General features: G+C 44.6%; 1 protein-coding gene across 1 annotated transcript in view; it reads right to left on the bottom strand.

The window, feature by feature from the left end:
- Window positions 1–26,081, bottom strand: part of RYR3 (ryanodine receptor 3) — a 546,057-nt gene that overhangs the window by 64,556 nt on the left and 455,420 nt on the right. The window contains 7 exon segments of the mRNA XM_059705681.1: window positions 5,258–5,498; window positions 7,665–7,985; window positions 14,047–14,177; window positions 19,061–19,142; window positions 20,651–20,889; window positions 22,910–22,970; window positions 23,373–23,422. Of these exon segments, the coding sequence (XP_059561664.1) occupies window positions 5,258–5,498; window positions 7,665–7,985; window positions 14,047–14,177; window positions 19,061–19,142; window positions 20,651–20,889; window positions 22,910–22,970; window positions 23,373–23,422 (1,125 nt within the window).

Genomic DNA, 26,081 nt, shown 5'->3' with positions numbered 1-26,081 from the left:
TATAGGTTTGCACTGTGCTCTGAGAGGGAAGCAACGAGAGTCATATTCTCTCCTACCAAGGAAAAGTACAGCCACAGGCAGTATAACAGCAGCACTGAAAACAACCTTAGGTCAACATTTCCTCCCAGGAGAAAGAAGACAATTTTGATCCCTTTGCCTTCATATGGGAAAGCAGTTTCTGCTGAATGAATTTTGTTTTCATCACTCTTCCTCTAAGAGGCAAATCTTTACTTTTTATTTCTGGTGAACTCCTTTCACCAGGTTTAGAGTGGTGGGTATGCATGAAGAATATCTAATTAAATGTCTTCCCCCATGTTCACAAACTCACTGCACCTCTCTCAAGCCAGAGTAAGATGGTATTTGCAGATGAGAAGATCCTGACCTCGCCTCTCCTATTTGCCCAAAGCCTTTCTTCCTCTCACATGATGTACCAGGCTCATCTTCCCCTGCTCCCAGTCTTCCACAGAATTCATGATCTCACTTAATATCCAGACACTTGATCCTTTTAGAGGCACTTAACTGATTCCTGAGTCTCTTTATCTGCACTGAATGCTGCCAAAGGGCCATGGGAAAATGCAAGGCTGTAGGTGGGAAGAAGGTTGGGTTTAGAGGTAATGATCAGTGGAGGTGATGGCTGAAGCAACCCAAGTGGATAAAATTAATGAGCGTATTAATGGAGAAAAGAAGCACAATAATAAACTCTTGGACGATGACAAGAGTAAGGAGAGTTTGACTTCCATTCTCAAAAAGGTAAGTTATCAGATTTTGAAAGAAAGTAAAGCCATGCTCCTATGTTCATGGTCAGGTTGTCTGACTTAGAGGTAGGAGCATCTCTCAGCCTTTTTTCTGAGCCTCCAGTAGAAGACACAGCCTGAAGCAGTCACCACACAGAGTTCGTTCAACAGGCTGAGAGATGAGCTTTCTCCAAAATCACACTATTTAAAGTTGTTTGCTTCCATGTTCTGATTGTTTCTGATCTCCAGGGAGTTGCATTTTTTGAGAAAGGGAGTCAAGCCAGTGTGTCTTGTAGAGAGATTGTCCTGGACCTATGCTGACCTAGTATCTTCTGGAGGAGGAGATGGAGAGCTGCTTTGCCCTGCTCTGACCGCCCCACACCACACTTGGAATTCCTGCTCGTTCTGGGTCAGCCTCAGGCTGAACACCGATGCACGGAAGCTTCTCTTCAGAAGAGTGTTGTAGATGGTGAAGAAACTTGAAACATTGCCATGCCAGGGCTGAAGGAAGTACAAAGGTCTAATGTAATGAGGAAACACAGGGAGGAGGAGAAGAGAAGATGGCACCCTTCAATATTTGAAGAGCTGCCACAAGAGAGATTGTCATTAGTTTTGTGTGCCTCCAAAGAGCAAGATCAGAGCCAAGGGTAGGAATTACAGATTTGAGCTCAAATGGCTTAAACTGTCTGCGACTAGAATGGGAGTTGCACGCAGGGAGAGGTGTGCCTATTGTGTATAGCCATAGAGGATAATCAGAGGCAAGAAATGCACTGCTGGAAAAAGGAAGGGGGTATTTATTCATCCAGTTAGAGGGTAGATGAAGGGACCTCAAATATTCCTGCCAATTCCACCATTCCAGAACTCCAAGCCAGCTAATTCTTTGGGGTAAAGAAAGGACTTGAAAAAGGTAAAGGCACACACATAGAAGGAGGCATTTCCAAGCCAGGCTCAGATGACCATGATGCTCCTTGATGTTCAGGGAAGAACAGGTTGAAAAGCAGGGATGAATGAATTAATGATGATCTCAAAGACTCTGTGACATTGCCATTTTTAGCACTGTCAAACACGGTGCCGGCGGAACACACTCTATCTTCAGTCTTGATCATCAATAGTGACAAGTGGCATTAAAGAGCTATTCTCGGAGCAACCTTACTCTGCTTTCATTTTTGTTTCGCCTCAAACTCTGACAAATTCCTTCCCTAAACTGTTAACATAATATGTTAATCAGAAGTGACTAAAATGATGACTCTCAAAACAGGATTTCTTTTGAGAAAGTGCGTCAAATGTCCCATAGATAGGTGAGGGATTTTATGTACACACATACACTCAGTGTGTGTGTGTGTGTGTGTGTGTGTGTGTGTAAGGTATTTATTTTGAAATGCTAAATATAAGTAATCTTAAATTATTTTAAATAGTACATATAATTTGCCTTATAAAATAAATTCTAAAATGGGCATATTCAGGCCAATTTCCTGCCCATGACAGAATGGCATACCACTCAAAATGTTAGGAATGTTCCCTCAAATATTCCTTAGGCTTTTCACTATCTACAATGAGGTATTTTAAAATCAAGCTTCCCCAAATTTGTATTTTAGGCCTGCAAGAGTTAAAGGGTGTGGTATAATAAAAAAGATCTATTTGGTCTTTGACTCCCACTAGGACCAACAATACTTTGTTCCTTTTTCTGTTTATGGTCATTAGTCTCCTATGTGCTCATTTCCCTCATCATTCACATTAAATTCCATAGTCAATCTTTATAATCACTACTTTACATATACCTTCGACTCCCTAACCCATTTTTTTCTTTGTCATACTCACTTTGCAAACTTCCAACCCTGATCAAATCAACCTCTCTTCCTACTCTGAGCCAAAACCTGGCAGCAGAATTGACTGGAGAAAAAGACTTTAAATTCATAATCATGGATCTCAAGTGGGGCCCTTAATGCTACTTGGCATCACACCACCCTTCTCTGGTCCATCTGCTCTCCCACCTCTCCCTGGCCACTGTCTTATAGCTTCTTCTTACTCCTCAAATCTCTAAGCAACGTCTCCCCATCCTCACTCTTAGCCGATCATCTTGCTTCCTACTTCACTGAGGATGGAAGCAATCAGGAAGGGATTCCTACAGATTCTACCCATCCATATACAGGGTGTCCCCCCATAAATGTATATACACTTTAACAGCTGATAGCTGCTTTAAAAATGAAATGTACTTTAATAAGCACTGCCGTTATAATAATTCTGCCTTCCTGCCTGTTGTTGTGAATGAACTATCTGAGGCTGATCCTTTGCCTGTTTAAGGGGCATTGCTTTAGAAACAGATCTTGTAACATAGAAACCCACACATGAAACCTATATGTTCATGTTGGCCAAAATCACCCCAAACAATTTAATAAATAAATAAAATAAAAAGAAATCCTCTCTCACTCTGATCAATTTCCTCTTCTCTACTGGATTATTCCCATTAGCAAAGAAGCAAGCTGACTAGTCTCTCATCTTAAAAACTCTTCTCTTGACTCTACTTCTGTCTCCAGCTACCATCCCATTTCTCTGTCCTCCTTTATAATAAAACTCCTTGAACAAGTTGTCTGTATTGCTGTCTCTAAATCCTTTCCTTCCATTCTCTTCTAGTCCACTCCAAAGAGGCTTTCATCTCCATTGCTCCACTGAAACTGCTCCGGTCAAGGCCACCAATAAACTTCATTCATCATTCTTTCCTACTGGAAATGCCTTATAAAGTTGGCACCCAGGACACATCATTCTGTTGGTTTCCTCCTGTCTCACTGGTTACTCCCTCTTAGTCTCAGGCACTGGTTCCTCCTCCTCTGTCTGACTTCTTCATGTTGGAGAGCACAAGGGCTGAGTCCTTAGAACTCCCTCCCCTTCAATCCTTTATCTCATCCAGTCTCATGGTTCTTAAAGACTACATGCCAATATGTTGATGACTCCTAAATTCCTATATCTACACCAGACCCCTCTCCTGAACTCTGCACTCATATTCAACTGCCCACTCAACACTGTTATTTCTATATTGATTAGACAACTCAGGTTTAACATGTCCAAAAGCGAGGTCCTGATCTTCCCCTAAACATCTTCTGTACCCACAATCTTCCTCAACTCAGCTGATAAAAACCCCATCCTTCCATTTGCCAGAATCATCTTTGACTTGACTCACCTCTTTTCTTTCATTCCTAATCTGGAAGTCCCGAGGGCTCTACTTCATAATAGACCCAGAATCTGATACCTTCTGTCAACCTTCATTATTACCATGCTGGCCTCAGCCAACATCAACTTTTTTCTTTTTCATTTTTTAAATTAAATCTTTATTGTTGAAAGTATTGCCTCCCCGCCCCCCCCCCCATTAACCCCTTCTAGCCCACCTCTTTTTAATTGTGGTAAAATACATAAAACATAAAATTGGCCATTACTGACAATTAGTACATTCACAATGTTGGGCTACTATTTCTAAAATATTTTCAGGACTCTAAAAGGAAACCCCAATCCCATTATGCAGTTGTTCCCCATTCCACCCTCCTCCTCCAAACCCCCTCCAGTCTGGCAACCTCTCGTCTGCTCTGTCTCAATCAGCTCTTGACTGGATCATTGTCAGCCTCCCAACTGGTCTCCTTACTTCCTTATTTGCTTCCATCCCTCACCATAGTGTTCAAATAATGAGTCAGATCACATCACAGATGAGCTCAAAACCTCCACTAACTTCTCATCTCACTCAGAGTAAAAGCCAGTTTCACAGTGGCCTCCAAGGCCCTGACTCATGTTGCCTTTCCGACATCTACACTCTCTGCGCCCCTCACTCTTCCCTAGCTACACTAGTCTCCTTGTGATCCCTTGAACATTCCAAACACACTCCTTCCTCGGGGCTTGCACCAGATGTTCTCTCTTCCTGGAACACTCTTCCCAGACCTGCAGGGTTCCTAACTTCATCTCTTTAGGTCTTTGCTCAAATGTCGCTTTCTCAGTAATGTTCTGTTTACAACAGCAACTCCACCCTACCCTGGCACTCCTAATTCCCCTTACCCTGCTTTGAGCAGATTACTTTTATAAGTAAAGTATATATTTAAATATAAAAGTAAGTATAGATAATTATATAAGTACTTACTTTGTTTATTGTCTGCATGCCCCACTCCCCTTCCAGAATGAAAGCTCCCTGCACCAGACATCTTCATTTGTTTTGTTCATCCTGTTCCCCAATGCCTGACAGTCTACTGAATGAATTCATATCTACTGAATGAATGTGTGACAGAACAGCAGAAGGGCAAGAGTGGGTCACTGCTGCCCTTATTCGACCAACTCCCTCTCATCTGTGGTATTTGAGAATGGAAGGGGTGGCCGTGCCACTGACCATATAGAATCATTGGTCAAGGAAAGCATCGCTCAGAGGTCTCACACTAGGGATTATTGGGGGAGGGAGCTGGTGGAGGCTGCTGTGACCTCCCTCTATCACTTTAACATAACCAAATACCACCTTCCTCCCTGTGGATATGCTCCCCAGGCCTCCTTTGTACCTGTTGTTGTCCACGTAGCGGATGAGCATGGGGTAGAAGGCGTAGAGGTCTCTGCAGAGGACTGCGAACTCATCCAGGATGAGGAGCTCCGCCTCCTGAGTGTCCCCTTTGCTGTCAGCTTTCAGCTGCTCTTCCTCCTGCACAGTCTTGACAGCCTTTTTCTTCAGCTTCTCCAGAGTTGGGATGAAGTGGCTTCTGAGCAGGTCAGGCCTGGCTTTGCTGATGATTGGCTGGGCATACACTGCGTTTGCAAACAAAGGGCCTCCCCCTCATTTCACATAGTATGGCAATTGATGAAAGGAAAGAAGTGACACTGAGAGGTTGAGGCTCTGAAAACCCATTAACTCAGGGTGGCACCTGTTCACACTCCCTAGTTCTTCCTAACAGCTATCTTGAATAATTTTATAGTATGTTCATGCTGGTTTTGGCTCACTAGGTAAATTATAAACTCCTTGAACGAAGCATTTTGTTCATAATAACCAGTACTGTGCCAAGCCAAGAGTAGGCACTGAACACTATGCTTTCTGGTTATTTTATAGAAAAATCTGTTGCTAAAAATACGTTAACTCAACCATAGTTCTCAGCACCCAACACTTGAGAACTATCAGCCCAATGCTTGGAGGCTCCCTGGGGCCCTGAGGAAGGCAGACAAACTATTATCAGTAATAATGAGCTGAGAGGGAGAGGTGGCTACTAGAAGTCAAAGAGCAGAAACAAGCCTCAGTGGGACTTGGGACTATCATCCTGACCTTCTTAACGAGAAAGATAAAAACTTTATGTCTCACCCTATTTCTTAAACGGAATATCCTATTGGCTCAATTCATAATAAAGAGAAGAACCTGAGTGATTATATTAAAAAAGTGGAATGAAATGAATGAGTCATGAACTGTTGACAATGTTAATGTATATTTCAAAGTTTCTTTAGCTTAGGGCATTTTAACTGAAAACAGTCTACTTTTCGGCATTTTAAAAAATCTTATTTTGTCTTATTTTTTAATTTCATAAAGAAGACCATTTTGGAAAGAGAAAGTGACGGTAGCTCTCTGCTGAGATGCATTAACCAAGAAGTCGAAACTCAGAGCCGTGAAGGCTTGGATTTCACCCCACACCTCATCCCACACAGAGGTGTCCTTCTGCCTTGAGCTATAATTAGAATGGCTACTCCAGATGTGGGTGATTTTGGGGTTACTATTTAAAATTGATTTTGTTCGGGTACCAGGAATTAAGTGGTCTGATGGTAGAATTAATTCATCTGTGGAATAAAAGGCCAAGTTCCATTCCCATCAGTGCCTCTCTTGCTGTGACCTCTTTTCTCTCTGCTCCTCTAGGGGGCTAAGGGAGCTGCTCCTTTATCTCCTTCCTTCCCTTAATCCAGATTTATAAATGAGAGCTCATCAACAAATGCCCCAGGGTTAACAATATTCTTGGGCTAACAGGTAAGAAAGGAATGCCAACTTTATGTATTCATGTCCACAGAAGCCTATCTCTCCTATCTAGTAGACATTAGCACCCAAATATTTATAATTTTGATCTCAGTTCATTTCTGAGAAAAGAAGGAGGTAGGAACTTTTCTTCCTTGGTCATGCAGAGGAATGCCTACTAATTTATCTGGGAAGGGAAATACCCAGAGTTAGGCTGATACTCCTTGGGACTCAGCCACCATGTGTCACGGTCCAGGACCTTGGGTGAACTTGTTCTGGTGGACTCCTCTCTCTAAACTATGGGTCCATCCAAAGAAAGGACTTTTCTATACCTTCAGACTCTACTTTGACACAGAGAACACTAAATACTCATGGTTTCCTGACTGTGGAAAGTATGGTTATTCATTTTCTAAGTCTTTCCTTTCTTTGAGGTTGCTCTAGGAACAGAAAATCAGCTAACACCACTTATCAAGAGCCTACTGAATGTAAGGAGTTCCAGAGGAACACAACTACCCTCCCCCCATCCCCCAAAAAATCACCCCAAAACAAAGTGATACGACTGTGAACCTACATTAGAGAGTGCCCAAGAAAGCATAAAGTAAGATACAACTGCCAGAAACTTACAGCACGGCCCAGATGGCAGTGAATTTTATAGATGTGCAGAACACAAAGGATCACTTATCAAGAAAATGGGACAACTATTACCAGAAGAGCAAAGGGGATTCTTAAGTACCAAAAGCAAATAAAGCCAGGATCATGTGCACCAGGTAGAGTTTATCAAGAAGGTCTCAGAGGCCTGGACTAGCTGGGGAGCGGGGCAGGAGCATTTGCTCCAAGAAACTCTACAGAGGAATAAGTCAATTCTTTTTACTGTTAAGTAACAGAGGTGGGTAGGGAGAACAGTTTAAAGAGAGTCTAAGAGGTGAAAAGAGGCTCTAGGCATCTTGGTCCCTGAGCTGGGCTGGGGAGAAAGGCATCTGTGGTACCTGCGATGCGCTTCATCCAGGAGGCCTCATCGATGCCCAGGTTGTTGTTGATGATTTTCAGGATGTTGCCCAGGATGACGCTGAGGTGATCCGAGGTGACTTTGGTGCACCAGGGCCCTGTGCTGGGGGGCAGGTGCTCAGGCCCCTGCTCCCACCAGTAGGACAGGTAGTTGCAGAGCATGGGCAGGATCACCTCGATGACATGGGGCATCTCTGTGTACCGGGCTCCGGACTCGGCTAGGTGGTGGATTTCCTTCATGAGGCGTTCCAGCGGGGGGATGTCAGGACACATCTCTTCCACTGTGTCTGGCACCCCCAGAACTGGCCGAGAGCATACAGGAAGAACAAAGGGGCAATAATTCAAAAGCACAATGGTGCAACCTTCTCTCCTCTGTCCCACCCTCCCTTTGGTCAGTAGGTGTGAGTTTCCACCCCAGAGCCTTGCGTGTGAGGGAGCCCTGGATGTGGAGCTTCTGTCAGCTGAAGACTGCAGCTTCCAGAGGCTGGGTTATCCCCCCACATGTCACACTCAGCTTGAAGGTTAAAGGAGCATAACAGGGACCCAGCTGAGGGGCATTTCCCAAGACCTCTCTGTGACCAAGCTGGTCTCTGGGCTTCTCCCTCCTGTCCTGAGTGCGTGCACTGCAGGGAAGGCACATCTAGTTAGAGAAAAGCACTAATGGGTGTTTGGTTGCCAACTCGTGGTTCAATCACTGGGATGGCATCTGCACTGTTTAGAAAAGGAAAGGAAACCTCATCACATGTTGCCTCAGCGGGACCAGAGACAACAACATGTTCCATCCAGTTGGAAATTTTGGGAAAGAAACATTGCACATGAGTTGATTTCTGCATTTACAATTGACCTGAGGTGATCTGTCAATCACTTCGGCCTTTTTGTTCCTGCAGGCATATGTGCAAGGGACAATGAATAGCCCTGCCCTTTCCTCTGAATGACTGCAGTCACTTCGCTGAACAAGGACAGACGGGATGAAGTGGCAACAGAGTTCCACATTAACGGTTATCAGATATAAGAGGAGCCAACAGAAGCAGCCAGGGGCTAGCTGTCCTGTTCTCTTTAAGGAAAAGGACACTTTCCCCCTAAAGCTGGGAAGAGAGACTGGAAGCATCCTGAGCTTCCTAACAGGCGAGAAGACAAAAAGGGTGCTGAGTGAGGGACACGGCTGGTTGAGAAAGAAGCACAAGCCCAAAGCTCTACAGGTGCATCCCTTTATCTTACTGCTCCCCACAGAGTCCACCTGGGCCTGGGGGTGGGTACACGCCACCCAAAGGCCAAACTTCTCACGCTGGGCCAAAGCATCAGGCACCACAGTGGCGAGGAAGTCTGAGAAGCCACAGGAAATTGTGGAGCATTTTCCCAGAGCATGAGTCCCACTAGAAGATTTGAGGAGATGATTTTTGATACTAGAAGTAAAGTTCTCATGAGTTTCTCAGGACAAAGCAGAAGCCTTCAAATAGAAGTTTGTGTTCAGTGAGGCGGGTTATGCCTGCAGGCCCTCTGCTACTATTGGTGTTGCTGCTGGTTGGGGGTCTACTTCAGACCTTGGGTCCACAGTAGCTGAAGGGTTAATGAGTAAGGGGCCAAGGCAAATTCTTTGGCTTTTAGAAATACTGGCTGGTTGAAAGGGACTGTTTTGATCTCCCTTGTGATCATACTGCCTAGAGCAGACATACAAAATAACAACCCTGGCTACCGTGGAGTGAGTGAATCTGTAGCTGAGACAGGTGGTTCTCCTGGATGGCATGTGGCAACGCAGTGGACCCCGGGGAGCTCCCTGCTACGGATCAGTCCCATGAGGTCCCAACATGCTTTCCTTAGGATGACTTTCTGTTGTTATCACTACGGCCTTTGGTAAGTAGCAGGCTAAGGATCTCTCTGCCTTGGAAGCTAGGAGTGGACCAGTATTCTTTAAAATCCAGACCATTCAAAAGGATTCACAGCATGAAAGCCAAAGACCCCTGGCCTCCCGGATTTACAGTGGCCAGATATGGTCCCCTGCCCACACAGGCTTTTTCAGAGAATAAGTCTAGCCTCTATTTTTTAGCAGAACAACAGCAATCAGGGGTGACCTCAACATGGGGGCCTAGGGAGACTCTCACAAACAAAATTTCACACAAACAGTGTCAGAATAAAGAGGTAAAGACAGAGGAAACTGTCTACCTCCAGCTCTGCACACAGAGTAATGCCAACCACCACAGTGCAACTGAAGCTTACAGTTGTTTGCTGTAAAATTGTAAATAAGAAGGCTCGTGTGTGTGTGTGTGTGTGTGTGTGTGTGTGTGTGTGTGTGTTTAAATGGCATGTAGACAATACCTCCACAGGAATACTTTTTTTCCCTTAAGGAAAACATAAATGCCATATAAAACCACAGAATGAATGCTGCTGAGTTATCTACCTGAAAAACAGCCTTAGCGGGGTCTTGTCAGAATCAGACGCAAGACTGTTAGGGAGGATCATCTGAACGACTGTCCTTTCATCTTCTAGATCAACAATTTTTAACCTTTCGTAGCTCATGGCACACATAAACTGATTACTAAATTTCTGCAGCACACCAAAAATATATATTTTTTGCTGGTCTGACAAAACATAGGTTTAATTTTGATTCATTCACACCAGATGGTTATTGTTGTGTTGGCTATTGTTATTTTTTTATTTGACAATCTAAGGGAAAAGAGGTCAGTGCCTCTGACTAAATAGTTAGGTATTGCATGTTTTAAAAATTCTTGCAAAACACCAGTTGAAAATCGCTGTTCTACATCAGTGGTTCTCAAAGTGAAGTCCTCCCACCACCAGCAGCAGCAAAGTAGTGATAGGACCTCCTGAGTCCAGACCCACTGGGTTAGAAACTCTATGGGCTGGACTCAGCAAGCTTCATTCTAATCAGCCCTCCGAGAATTCTGATGTATGCTGGAGTTTGAGAACCACTGAGTTAGATTCACAAAGTTGTATATTCTTCACTGAGCAGCTCTTGCCTCAAGAAGAGGGCAGCAGAGAGCTCCACCTCTTTGGAGTGGAGGCAGAGCTTCCATGGAAACTGGACCTCCTTCCTCTGGTTGATTATCCCAATTAGGGTGTGCAAAGTAAACTGGCTGGTGATTAGGATGTTTTGGCCAATCTAATGTTCTGATTAATAGACCACTGCCACACATAACCAAAGATTTTATCTAGTTTTGGATAACTGGCACATAATAGTATTAAACCTTTTCTAGACATCTCTTTATAATTTTTGGATGAGTTAGAAAATGCATTAGGATCTTGTAGGGTAGGAGAGTTACTAATATGAGTAACTGCTGGCAGAATACTAACTGTCAATTAATAGAGATGTCCAATTGACTGAAGGCTTGATAAATCAGTTCATATTGTATTTCTAAACTGAAGACTCACCTCATTTGTCACCCTATACATTCCTGCCCCTTCTTGATCCCTTCAGTCGTCCACTTTATATAATGAATGAAGTCTACTTCCATAGAGTCTGTTAGGCCATCACTCATTCTCTGACTCCAGGCAAACTTGGTTACCCCATAATACATATTCATGCACAGTCTACTTTTCAAGAGCCATACACGTGATCAGCATTCACTCTTTGATTAACTGAATGCTGAAAAACATGGACTCAGGGGACTTGGGTACTGAGTCCCACAGTATGTCACTAATGGATGAAGAACTGTGTCATCTCTAATCACAACCTTCTCTCTTTTCTTTCTTATGAGTAAGCAATGACAGGTACTTATTTTTTATTTATGAACGTGTCTTATCAAATCAATGTAGTGGTATGGAAAATAAGAAGCAACATTTTTCAAATAGCTCTTGAGAAGGAGCACAATGGGACAGAGTTGTTCCCCTCCCTCCCAAAGCCGATCTAGGTTCCCTCTATCTATTTGTCAAGCTCTCACTTTGTCTGCTGCTGTGCCTCTATACGTTCAAGAGCAGAGTAGGTCTCTCTCTTTCCCAACATATTTCTGATACTGAGACAAAGGTGCACTATTTCTTGAGTCAAAGTTGGAGCAGAATGAATGTATAAATGTCCAGTACGGTCGTGACTGGGCCCATGTCTCTTTGGAACTGGGGAACAACGCTTGGTCTGGCATTTGCCTACAGATGTCACAGCCCTTCTCAACGTTACTAAAGCCACTCAGTTGCTCAGCTCCCACTCAGCTGCAAGATGTGACTCATTTAGAATCATGAGAGGGCGGAAAAAACCCAAGGTTGAAACATCTTTTTGCTAGTCCAAGAAAGGAGAGAAAGGGTGAGATGAGGCTGGAGGGAATTAACTTGGAAATTTCATCAGAGACTTTGGAAAGTGGAGGCATCTCAGCAGTGTTTCTTTCTTCACCAGTCCTGAGAACACCAGTCTCCATTGTATCCTTGCTCAGGAAAAGAGTTTTATAAAGGGACCTTATCTAAACCATCCTGGTGATCATTTCTGAGGGCAAGGTGTTTCTTTTATCTTTAGTAGAAAAGGCAAATGGGGATAAACCCACCTTGGCTGAGCACTCTGCATTCTTAGATAGGGAGACTGGTGGTAAAGAGTGGAGCATGAACCTGTACTCTCTTAGCACTCCCTCCCTTAGGATCTCATAGCAGCTTGAGAAGAGGGCCTGAACCAAATACAATCGCTATGCTGTCCATCACCTGTTGGTCTGGTATATCAATATTTCAAGGTAATATTGGTACTGAATAGGATGGTTCTGGTTTGAAATGGTTTACTACGTTTTTTTTAAAAATTATGTTTTTTTTAAAATTATGTTTTTATTGATTTTAGAGCAAGAGGAAGGGAGAGGAAGATAGAAAGAAACATTGATCAGCCGCCCCCTGCACACCCCTATGAGGGATCGAACCTACAACCAGGGTATGTGCCCTGACAAGAAAAAGAACAGGCGGCCCTTTGATGCACGGAATAACTCTGGCCAGGCATGGTTTTTCTTGATATTGATTAGGCCCATGGTGTGGTAATTTTTGCTTCATGTTACTTTTTGTTTCATGTTACACCGAATCACTGTAGTTCTTTCTAGTTGATTCAAGGTTTCTGTGTGAAGCTCCTCTATTCCACTGCCCATCAGTGGGATCACAACTCATCCAAATGGGAGGACTCTCCCTTCCACCCTCCAGGAGCAGGTTTACAACCTGCCTTGCATTACAGTTCTAAGTTCTTCTAGGATAGAGGGTGGAAAACCTTTTCTGTAAGGGGCCGGAGCATAAATATTTTAGGCATCGCAGGCCAGACAGTCTCTGCTGCCATGACTCAGCTCTGCCGCTGGAGTGGAAGGGAAGCAGAAAGTGCCACTGCAAATACGCCTCTTTAGCACAGCGATTATTTTGAGCTGATTATTTTTAAGAAACAGCATACAGAATCTCTGAAGAAGGATTAGAAGTTACTCTTTTGTCAAAAAACTCCACATTTATAAAAGGATTTACAATAGAAAGGCAGTCTTCCGGAAAGAGAGCTCTTACCCAGCAGGACTGTTTCATCTGAGAGACATCTGAATGGCCTGGCAACCTTTCTTTACAAACAGCTCTTCTCCCCTTCCTGACTGCCTCCTTCCCTTCCACGGCCCATGCCTTTGCCCCTTTCCTTAGCCTGGATGGTGTTTAAGGCTCAATCCTCAGGCTACCTTTCCAATCTCACATCTCTGTGGGGCACATGTACATATGTATGTGATTAAAATGGTTTTATTTTTCTCTTGTTAACCTGCCTTTTCTACAGAGGTTTTAGCCAAGAACAATGCAGGGTAGAGGGAAGATTATTTTTCCTTCCCAACATAGTGCTAAAGCAGCCACAGCAACATCTAAATAAGTGGGTGTGACCTGCTCCAAGAAAAGGTTATTTACAAAATCAGGCAGTGGGCTCATCATCAGTTTGCCAACTGCTGTCTTAGAACTTAGAACAATGCTCTGTTCTTGTGTCATTTCACTTCCCTCTGGTGTTTTCCTATGTTTTATTCTCCGTGCAGATGGAGAATGTGTGGTCATCATCCTTGGAAACAGTCTCTCCTTGGACATGAAGAGCATAATAGGTTATTAGTGCAGACCTGCCCTTCTGCTGACCCTGGAGAGAAACTGAGCAAGTCATCACATCCCCAGGGGGCAGGAGGAGAAGACCCAGGGCAGACAAGAGAACCCGAGGTTTCAGGTTCCTCATTTTACAGGGGAAGAAACCAAAGTCTAACAGTAACAAAGAGCTTGCCCATGCTCATTTTCCCAGCAAGATGGAGACATGCAACACATCACATCCAGCCCTGACCCCTGGCCCCTCAGAGCATGTCAAGCAGCAGTGCTGCAGGCCACCGCTCCCTGCCTGCACGGCCTTCCTTCCTGGGCTCTCCTCCCAGCACATGGGCTGATGATCTGTGGGAAGATACTTACTAGATCTCTCCCTGGGGGTTTTGGTGTTGAAGACGGAGAGCGGATTGTAGCGGTTAAGGGTGGGCTCCAGGAATGCCACTGGAATGGCAGCTGCCAGGGAAGCCAGGCATTCTCCAAGGGCAGGACGTTGTCTGGAAACAAACAAGTCCATTCAGAAGTGCTGCCACTCACATGCTGGCCCCATTGGCAGGCCAGGCCCCTTCCCCAGGATGTCTCAGGCCGCTTCTCATAGATGACTCCACTGGACAACCCCGGGCCCTGGGCTCAGCAGAGCTACATACACTTCTTTCTCCCCCATCTTTTGCTGGACACTAACCAATGCTCTGCAATGGTCTCACTACTTGGAACCCAGTTATTAATTGGCCAAGGTGATATAATATGCTATGTAGTTTTGTACTTATCTCCCAGCATGTCTGAGAGCAAGTTTTGCTGGCATCCACACTGAATCTGATCCTCCTCGTCCTCAAAGTGCTTTGAAATCTTCTGTGTAATTTCTCTGTGTCTATTCTATGCTATGGATGGAGCCTGTGTCCACCAGTGGGAACAGTAGATAATGGGCCAAAAGTACTAATTAGACACAAAATAAGATAACCAACTTCTAATAGAAATAATAGGTCCCAGAGCATCTTGCATGATTTAGAGGAAAGGCCTCTAACACCTATTCTTTCTCTTCCTTTCATAAACATTTGAGTGTCCAGCATGTAATGCATTAAGCTCTGGGTTTGAAATTTTTCTCTGAAACAAGCAACCAAACAGTTCAGAATTTTGGTTCTCTGAGAGGATTTGTGCTTGCTTGTGGGATGACCAAGTCCGCAAGTGTAAGTGACAGGAACCAGCCACTGGCTGGTCTGCGTGGAGCTGGTACTGAAATAGTGCTTCTCCCTCGCAGACCTGGACTTAGCCTCGAGCTGTACTGTCTAACCCAGTGGGTCCTTCCTGCTGGTGAGACAGCACAGTGACAGTGCTGGCTTGAGGGCCCTGTGTGGGGCTGTTATCTGTTGCTTTCTGATGAATGAGAGAGCAGAGCCCACAAATATCTGTTTTTCACCCACAAATATCTCCTCTTCCTCACCCATTGGCATTCAATCATGGACAGATCACACACCGGTCCCGTGAGTTACACACGTGATGTCAGCTCCCATATAAGGGAAAAAATTCTTCAAACAGACCAATATTGTGAGTTCTTTGGTAGACCACGATGCCAAGATAATCAGTGGGAAATGTAGACAATTGGTCTCTAATTAAGAACTGGAAGGGCTTAGAGTGCTCAAGCCCATCTTGTTCGCTTTGCTCTGTAACGGATCAACTCAAATTGTGCACTGATGCTGTGAGCATGAAGCTCACTAGCTAACCCCCTGAAGCGGAGGGTGTCAGGCTGTATCTCTTGGGAACCACCATGGAGAAAAACGCCAGCAAGAGTGGGCGCACTTGCAGCCAAGAGCAGACACTTAACCCACGACTGCACTTCCGTGGAAACAGAAAGGCATTCAGCCCTCGGGTTCCCTGAAGCTCCCACTAGAACCTGCACCCAAGGCTGTGGAACCTGCTCTTCACTGTGACAACAGCCAACACATCTGGCAGCACCAAGAAGCCCGAATGTCAAAACTGTAGGGTCTCTGGGCGCAGATAACAAGCATTGACTATGTGGTGGGGGTGACTAGGGGAGCCAGTGCTTCCCGAGGAGTAAGCCAGACAGTTTTAGCTGTTGTCTTTCCTCCTTTGCTAAGCTCAGGGTGGAGGGAAAGCACGAGAAGAGAGGCATCCTTTTAACTTCAGACCTCAATGACCAACACCCCAGTGACCGCTAAGGTGAGGGCCTGTCTATCTCAAATACGAGAATCTACAACAGGCTGCTTATTTTTCAGTCAACACTCTCTCCATTTAACCAATCACCGTGGCCAATGAAGAGAGATACTGTGTTTCTTCTCCTTCAGTCTTGCCTTTTGAGGAGGAGGAGGAAATACAGAGATAAATTGCGATGGAAAAGAAATGCCATGGGGAGGGCATTGAAAGGAAACAATCCTAGGTGAAAGTCAGGGATGACAAGGAAGGGCAGACCTGAGAGCAAATTTCAGCTGGCCCAGGGAGGTGAACCTGGGAAACGGCAGGCCCTGGGTTGTCTTGGTGCTAAACTGACCCATTATTCCCCTCTTGCTTACTCTCTCACCAAAATTAGTCATGAACTCATGACAGCGAATTTCTAGAACGTCCGTCTCATACGAAGGCAGTCCTCAGGACGGAAGACAGTTTCCCAGTGCTGCACTGACTCGAGGGGCACGCATGTCCTATCCTCCGGATATTAATTACTGAGAAACCGGAGTCTCTCCCAGCTCACCCCAGGACACTTTCTAGTCTGGAGCTCACAATGATGCTAATTAGCCACTGGGCCAAAAAGGATATAAACAACAGTTCCCCTGGCCTGTTAAAAGTTCTATAAAAGTAAAGCTCAGAAGTCTGCCAATTAATGCTCCTGGCTGTGAGATACCAGGGTGAATGACTGTGACCTCCAGGCCCCAGAGAGACTGAGCTGATAAAGGCCTGCTGTTACAATGCTTCTCTGGTCATTAGCGCCCCCCAGAGGGCGGTGTGGCTGTGGACCAATCAAGCAAGAGCTACACAAACAGGTCCATAGCAACCAAATGATCTTTCTTCTTAGAGTTTCTCACTGGATGTGGAAACTCTTTTGTCTTCCTCCCTCAGTTCATCCTGTCTAGTAGAGTATTTTTCATATATAGTACTTGGTCATGGTGACAGATTGAGGAGGGTTCAATTTGTATTTCAGTTTTTGTTACTTCCAAGTCGTTCTCTCAATTTTATTTCCAGGGATCGGGACCTTGTTGCCAGGGACACAGGCAGAGACAAAGTCATCACAGCAATAATAATTACGCCTTGCACATATCTGGGGATTTGCAGCTGTGAAAGTTCCTCCGTGTATATTGCAGAGGATGCTAAGGAGAGAAAACAACACATCGCAGAGGGCAGAAAGCAGGGGCAGGGATGGTACTAAAGAGCAATCTCAGAGGGTTAGGGAAAGCTTGCAATGTTTGAGCAGCCTTGGTCAAAGGCAGCCAGGGAAAGAAGGGAGAAGTAAATCTCTAAAGTATGTCTCACTTTCACAATACAAAAGAAAACAAAGGTGGTTAATAGCGGTAGCATTGCAAGTGTAGGATTTTAAATCATTAACTAGCAGACAGACAATTGGAGCAGACTTAAGCTAGGTGCTTCTCCTAGCTGACTCCCACCACCACGGAGTGTACAGGCACAATATTCTCAACGTTGCGGGGAGCAGATACATAATAAAACTGCAATGAATATATGAATAAAGCATGAAAAGTCATATGAATCTTTTTCTGGTCTGACATTTCAGAGCCGACCTTTATTTGACCTTTTTTTCCAAGAGAATAATGCACAAGCTTTAAGAAAAAATGTACAAAGAAACACATACACATATAGATGCATGTATATACATACATAAAAAATGAAAGAATAAGAAATTGGAAAATATTCACAAATGTTTAATGGAAGGAATGAATTAAAGACATCCTCCCTAAGTAAAATTCTTGACCAACTCCCATCAAATGGGAAATTTTAACTTAATTCTTTTGTTGACTTGGTATAATGTGGTTGAAACTTTTGTTCTCCCAGTTCTAAATGACAAACATATCTATATTTTATGTAAAGCAGTAAGGAAAGCTATGCAACAATAAGGAATTAAAATCATAATAAAAATAAAGTAGTCATTAGTTTCTCAAACTCTTACACTACAGAAGCTGTGTGGAAGCTGTGGTTATGAAGACAGACATTTCTTGAACATGTTTTGGTTACTAGGACATGATTTCAAGTCATAGTACTTGAGTTTTTGTTGTTGTTGTTGTTTGTTTTTTTTTAAAATTGATTTCAGAGAGGAAAGGAGAGGGAGAGAGAGAGATAGAAATATCAATGATAAGAGAGAATCATTGATTGGCTGCCTCCTGCACAGCCCACACTGGGGATTGAGCCCGAAACCCAGGCATGTGCCCTTGACCGGAATCAAACCCGGGACCCTTCAGTCTGCAGAAGGACATTCTATCCAGTGAGCCAAACCGGTGAGGGGTAGTTACTGAATTTTTGAAAGAACCAGTCTTTTTTTTTTTTTTGTCTTTTTTAGAAATTGCAGTAAGAATTTATGTAAGTTTTGATATGAAACAAGGATTTATTATTGACTTGATAAAGGTACCATAAACTGAGGAGGCACACAGGGCATAGATAAAAAGACATGTTTAGATGAAATAATTTCAAGCACAGATCAAATTCCTTCCAGTTTCCTCATTTGAAGAGGGGGAGGGGGGAAGAAAAGAAAGACTTCCAAGGATGAGATTAAGTCCAGAGTTTGGTTAATACTGTGTTTATCCCTTTGATCTTCCACATACATTTAAACAGAATAACACAACACATGGCATCTGATGGTGAAAAGCAGAGGGTCACAAAGGCCTCCACAGCTCCAGGCAGATTAGAGAGCCAAGCTGATACCCACATGCTCTGTCAATCAGCTTGTTCAGATTCAAGATTATTGAAAAGCATTCCTGCTACCAAAGTGTGGCCTCGTTTAAAACTATAGCTAATCTGACAGCCGACAACGGTCAAGGCCCAGGATTGTATCGCATAGAAACTCATTCAACTCTAAGCAACTGCCTCATGTCCCTCGAGTTTCTCAGCCAGCTTAACCACCGGAGCCCTGGAAGCGATTTGGAAGCTGTGATTATGAAGAAATGGGCATTTTCTGTGACATTTTTTGGTCACTAGCACATGATTTTTACTTGGCTCTATTGCTCCTTCGCCAGCTATCTCCACAAAAGTCATAACATTAAAAGCATCATTCCACTTCTTAACATTGCCATAAACATTTCGTAACCTAGGCTCAAATTCACCATCCCATTTCAGCGAGCATTTTGATTTTGCTGGACTGAAAAGATGCTATTGTTAAGTAACGTTTTTCTGAGCCTGAATGTGTTAGCCTCCTGTGTTCACTCATTACCTTTCCACATAGATGTTCTTTCCTGTTCCAAGGGAGTAGAGGCTGCATAATATGTGGTAGCATGAAATCTGCACGTCACCCACTGGAAAGAACAAAAAGAGCGTCACTGCCTCACACCATCACAGCTCGCCACCTCCCGCACACGGAAAGGGTCTACCAACAGAAAAACGCGTTGGCATCACCTGAGAGCCAGAGAGATCTTTTTCTTTCTCTCCCTCCTCCTACCACCCTCCTTTCTTATAGCCCCTTTCTACCCAAGTTCTAGTTGCTGAACTGGGAGAGAAAATATTGATAGGAGACCCTCCTCCACTGAGCCATCCCAGTTCCTCTGTGGGGCTCAGGTTGGGGATCACAAGGAATCATTAGACCACTGAGTCCTTCCATATGGGATTTTTTTTTTTTTTTTGAGTAGAAGGAGATACCGTAGTCAAATTTTATCCAGAGGAACATATTTTCTTGCTTTGAAAGGAGGAATGCAAGAAATCTGAAGTTTTAATGAGCCTTTTATTCATTTCCTAGGAAGATACAGTGGGGCCTTGATTACGAGTGTCCCAACTAACGAGCTTTTTGAGATACCAGCTGTCGGCCCATTTTTTGCTTTGAGTTGACAGAGTAATTTGAGTTAACAAGCTCCTTAACGAGGAACGAATTAAACTCGTAAGTCAAGGCCCCACTGTATGTACAATGTCTCTACCTCTTCAGAGTTGGAGCAAAATTCCTCATTTTCACCTGTCCCAAGTTCTCTCAGGGAAGTTTTTCAAAAGGCAATTTAATCAGATTGTGATTTTGCCACCTGGGAAAATCCAAAGGGAAGGGCATGTTTCACCTGGGAACTCACAAGTTTATCTGCAGGCTACATGCCCCTGGTAATGTCTGCAACTCATCACAGGGCTGGGACTAACTGACCACAGTGAGAACTATTCAGTTTTTTATTTTTTAACAAGGAGGTGAGTTATTTCTGCGCCATGCCCGCTAACCCCACGGAAATACTGATTTTCAGTTGCTCAGGGATATGGAAGACCCAGCCTTAGCTACTGACAACTGGTTAAATTAAATGAAATCATGTGCTAGCATTTAAAGCGTGAAGCTGAAGCTTGGTGGCAGAATATTTGCAGGAGAGGCCTGTACATGGTCCTGCATGCAAACTAAAGTAAAACCAACCGACGATGGTCCTCTGAAGCCCCAGATAAGGAAATGGTAGCAGCTTTCCTTTGCTCCTGGTATTCAATGAATAAATTAGGGCTTCTTAAGAGGAAAATTGGTGTCTGAAAAGCCCTGGGAGCAATCCTGCTGGATTATTCAGATAACCTACCTGTTCAAATTAAGTAGGAACAAAAGGCTGGGAGCTAAACCAGTGGGTGGAAAATTTTGGTCCTGAATAACAGTAGGAAAAGGTGAAATACTATATACTCAAATTTGGGGGTTTCTCCTCGTCCGAGAGTTTACTAATTCATTTTTAAATATAAAAAGAAAACGTGTGGAATGATTCTCTCTCTACTCCTCCCTCAAGGTCAGCCTCAGAGACTGAGCCACACACACACACTTCCTGTCTGTGGCCATGTGCATGTGAATCCACAGCATCTGACTCACAGAGTAAATCCACCCCGAACTGGTGCTGAGCCACGTGCTCAAAGATGGACGTGAGGATGGGGAGCAGCGCCACCGTGGTGTAGTTAATATTCTGAGAGACGCCTTTAATCTGCGTTCTGGAATGGGTGAACTTCCCGAGCTTCAGGTTTTCTGAAGTCTTCTCTAAGTCTTCCGCAGCATTTTCAAAGAATGCGCGTAACCCGGCCTTCACCAGCTCTGAGCCTGACTTCATGACAGTCCTGTAAGCAAACAACGTTCAAAACCAGAAGCATAACCCAAAGCTTTGGCCAACCCCCTTCCTGAAACTGGTGACCTGCAGTGCAAACCGGGCAGACATTGGACTCCCCAGTCACCCGACGGCACTGGGTCAGGAGAGATGGAGAGGGTAGCTAGCGTCCGGGAAGAACCTGGACCACACAGTCCCTAAGAGTAAGGCTAGCACTGGACCGTGTGCTCAGTTTGAGGGAATTTGTGTTCAACTCTTCTGGAAACACAGAGGATGATTCAGAATGAAACTGATATTGGTCACCTGGTGCTGTATCTGTCACAGCAGGCTACCTACTTGTGCAAAAATCTAATTAAAAGGACAGTGAGGGAAGTTTTTTTTGTTTGTTTGTTTGTTTGTTTTTGCAGCTCACTGTGGGATAAGCAACTTTAATAAGGCCTAGTGAGAAATATTCGCTCTCCTATGATGCAGGAGCTGAGAGAGAGAGAGAACAAAGAAATAAGCCCACTGCTGCGTGGATTTCTACAGCTTGTAGGATGTCCTCGCTTGGAGGAGGGAAGGGAAAGGACAGCCAGCCCTTTTAAAACAGACAACTTAATTCACTTCAAAAACACATGGGCCTGGAGATTAGCTATGGATATCTGAGGGCCTCCCTCAAAACTATTTTATAAAACTTAGAATTGGAACAAAGCCTACAAATCATATATTACTTTCCACACGTCTGCATCTTATTCATGAGATGATGACAGGCTTGCTACAAGCACAGTTGCTTTTTATCTACTGCATTTCCATGATCACCCAACTAACCAGAAAAATAAAAACAAGGACATAAAGTCAGCGAGGCTTGATCCTATCCTGTAAGTATTCTATCCTCCTTCCGACTTCCCAGTCGCAGGTTTTCTCAGGAATGATGATCACACTGACCTGCATATTTTTAAAAAGTGGACTCTTTCTCAAGGCATTCCACATTTCTGGGAGAAAAGTTTCCTCATTCATCCCAACTGCAAGGGATTTCAGTCTCCTAGGAGGCTTTGGTCTGATCCTGCAAACATTGTGCTGTCCTAATATCTCCACAATGTATTTGTTTCTCTCAAAAATCTAAAAATCCCGAGATTTTTTCTTTCATATTTTATTGATTTTTTACAGAGAGGAAGGGAGAGGGATAGAGAGTCAGAAACATCAATGAGAGAGAAACATCGATCAGCTGCCTCCTGCACACCCCCCACTGGGGATGTGCCCGTAACCAAGGTATATGCCCTTGACCGGAATCGAACCTGGGACCTTTCAGTCCGCAGGCCGACACTCTATCCACTGAGCCAAACCGGTTACAGCTGAAATTTTTTTTTGTAACCATTCTTTGTGGTGGATTTTCATCTGGCCACTCTGACGTTGGCGCCTCTCCGCTGCATCGGGGTGTAGGTCTTTGACAAGGGCCCTACACGAGTATGCTAATGAAAGCTCCGGTCAGTCCTTTTCACGGCTTCTTTTTTTATCTCATCAAATATAAAATATTTATATTATCCAACTACATATATTTTTAAGACTTCTTTCCCATTCAGCCATCTTTCCTACCAGACCCTCAGGCCATGGGCTCAAACTCTATCTGTGATCCTGCATTTCCTCCCTGGGCCATTCTGGCTGCGGAGTGCCGGGCTGCCCTCCCCAGGACGCTTAGGCCTTGCCGTCCATCAGCAGCGCTTGCTTTTCTGTGGAGAATTAGGTACAGAGTGGCACTGTGCCACATGATCTATTTTATCTTCTCAAAGATGAACTCCTCAGGAAGAGAAGACAAGAATGGCCCGATGCCCAGCCTTTACTGTTCAGCACACGCCACAGTGGGCCCTCTGCCACGTGAACTGAGAAATGAGAGGGCTAACACCAGGGTGAGAATCAGCTTTTCCCTGTGTCCCCCACCCCGACCCTCCAGCTCCTGCAGCGCAGTGACACGTCTTCTTGTCAGTACAATCATGCGTGAGAGGAGAGGGTTAGAGAGGGAGTCTTGAGAAACGATTGGAAAAACGGGGCAGACTTACCTTGTGTCCAGTGTCTGAGCTAAGATGTGAAGGCAGCTCACCATTGTAGTAGAATCGCTCCCTAGAATAAAAAATGTCACCGTGACTTCCTGAACCATTCAACCCATCTTTCAAACACAACCTTCTCAATACACACAAACCACAGCCTGGCATAATTAACCACTGACACACAACATGCCAGGCCTATGGGCAGGGATGATGCGTTTATCTCTGGCCTGACATATTGCTTTAGGATGGATGTTGAAGGCAGAGCTTAAAACATTCATTGGTGTGGAAAATCTGAATTGTTCAAGGGATAGAGAGGTCATTTATCATACTTCAGACTAATTTTCTATGGCAAATTAAGGTGACACCTTGGTCCCCAGGCTCAGGTTGTCTGCAGGAGCCACAAATAAAGCCAAAATGTGAGTTCAGGATAATTACAGGGAGAATTGCACCCGTTAGCAATACCTGTCTCACTCACCGAAGAGGGAAATCCTGTGCCGAACAAGAGCGGCAAGTTTGCAGAACAGGCTGAAGCAGAAAAGAGCATGAGTCGGAGAGGCACAGAGATTCAAGGATTAATTCGTCCCTCCCCCTGCACCCCCATGCTGTAACAGAGAGCACGGAATGGCACTCTAGCAAGATGCACTGTGTTCTCCTCAAACAAGCCACTGGATCACACCTGGAAAGCACGTGGTTCTCATAGTCTTGTTGGAGAGTCATGAAAGGCACCTCGCGGGCAGCTCCAACCTTACAGAGAACAAGCCTTCTGGATCAGTTACAGTGTTCTGCAGTGAGCCGGTTGTTGCAAACCACCCCTTGCTATAGAGTACTATAAATAATGTTCATTTGTATGACATTCAGGGATAAACAAGGATTCTGGACGGAAGCATAATTTTTCCATTGTTGCAGTAGATGGCAAACTATTCTGCAGCCTTCACTGGGGTGTGAGCCCTTTGCTGGGAGATGAGCGGGAAGGTGGTGCTGGAAGAATGTTAATGGTTCAGGTATGGGCAACACTGTGTGGAGCCCCAAATGTAAGAAATTGCTTTCCTTTGTCATTTCCCATTCATCAATGGGCCTGTCTGGGTTGCTGTCCTAGCTGGGTCTTTGGAGGCCAGGAAAGTCCATCTGCTCTGCTTTTGTGCTTTCTGTCCCTACTCCATGCTTTCCGCCCATATTGTCTGCCGTGGAAGCCCTGGAGGTCCAGCTGTGTCTACTGTTTTACTTTCCATAGTGCCTAATAGAGGGCTTGGGTAGCTGGAAAAGAGCCCTGAATGTTTCTGAACACGCTACCGATGGGCCCTGATGGACCCCGTGTAAGGGCACTAGGCTGTCATTGACCTGTGTTGTCTGTGCTCTTAGGAGGGGATGCCTCTGAATTCTAGCTGACACTAGCACAGCTAGACAACCTGGCGACCCCTTTAGAAAATAGCCCTTCCCGGGGGAACAGAAAGAGGGAAGGCTGAATGAAAACACTTGGTACTCCAAGGTGAGGCTGAGCTGAAGTCTCATTCACAGCTTGTTGCAGGCTCTGTGCCCCACCCAGGGCGAAGTCTTTCAGGGGACAGCTCAAATGGAGAAGAAATACTACTACATCCTGCGTCTGGTGGGGATGAAGATTTGCTCACCTTACAGTGGTTTCCAGTGAACACCCTGGGCCTTTCAGGGATGTCCCCTAGAAATCACAGCCTAAGTCCCTACTGGTTAGTCATTATTTCTGCAGTGGAAATAAGTTGGAACCCCCAGGCTAGAGCTTAAGAGGACTTAGAATGAGTTCATAGAGAGTTGGCATCCAGGTAGTATGAAATGAAATCTGACTGCTTCTTTTTATCTCTTCCCCCAGTGTTCTCTCGTGTTCTCTCTCTCTCTCTCTCTCTCTCTCTCTCTCTCTCTCTCTCTCTCTCTCTCTCTCTCTCTCTCTCTCTCTCTCATCTGATAACTCACAGAGTTGAGGGAGGGGGACAGTCAGGAGAAATGGGAGTTCTGTGGTTCTGCCCTGAACAGCTGGGCTGTGGGTGAAGCCACTTAATGGTGGACAATGTGTTAGTTTTCTCATTCGTAAGTTCAGAGTAGTCACACTGCCCTTAGCTTTTAGAATTAGGGGCTTTCTTATTTCTGGTGAAATAAACACATGCTCTGTATAAATACGAGATAACACTTTTCTAGATAAAGCAGGTGGTTTGCTGTTTGATCTTAATGTTAACATGGCTCCTCTTGCTGTGGGACGTGCTTTCTCAGGCCAGCAAGGCCAACTTCCACAGGCTCCTCCTTGTCCCCTAGGGGCCCATGATTTAAGCAGCAGCATTGTCCTTAGCCCGGAGTTGTGAGAGGCCTGGGTCTCCTCCGAATTTGAAGGTGATAAACTAAAGGGACCCCAGGAGAGAGCCTGGAAAGCCCTAGTGAATAGCATCCAGTGCAGAAGAGGTGCGGCAGGGGTGAAGGATGCAAACAGGAGGGGTCTGGGAATGTGAGCAGGTGCAGTGTGCACCACTGCCTCCACAGAAGGCGGCAGGCATGCTGCTGGGTCTGAGAGCTATTTGCAAGGCTGATCAGCTCCAGCCGTGACAAATGGTGCCTGGCTGAACAAATGTTACATTTCCATGAATTAATAATCTAAAAAAATAGAAGAAAACAGACACACCTGCTTTCTGTTGATATATCTGAGTATCTCATTTTTGCCCCTCAATTTCTTGACTTCTTACAAAATACATTGGTGCATCCTGAAAATACTTAGAAATCATTGGCCAGAGTGGATTCCAAGTGTACCCCATTTTGATAGCATGGGTTCCTCTTCTCTTAACAAATGAGTTAAGTAATGGCAGTGCAGGGAAAATGGCACTGGGTCCAGACAGAGAGGACTGGGCCTCCATTTCTACCCTAGCTTATTCCCTATTGCCTTAGGCACTGGCATCAACCTGACCAAACCTCAGTTTCCTCATCTGTAAAGTGGAGATTATATTCTTAGAATTTAAAGCATTGGGGTAATGATACCCAACTGGGCACCTCTTCCTATGAAAAATCAAGCTCACTGCATTGCCATGTGTGTTTAATAAATGCTAGCTAAATCTTAAAGTTGAATATCTTCCCAAAGATGCTAATACCTAACAGCTGTGTCTTTTTTTTTTTTTAAACAGCTGGGTTTTTATTTAGTACTAGAGGCCCAGTGCATGAAAATTCATGCACTAGA

Source organism: Myotis daubentonii, chromosome 1 (assembly GCF_963259705.1).
Source record: "Myotis daubentonii chromosome 1, mMyoDau2.1, whole genome shotgun sequence".
Lineage (NCBI taxonomy): Eukaryota > Metazoa > Chordata > Mammalia > Chiroptera > Vespertilionidae > Myotis > Myotis daubentonii.
The sequence above is the reverse complement of the archived record's forward strand: the minus strand, read 5'-3'. Positions and strand labels throughout refer to the sequence as shown.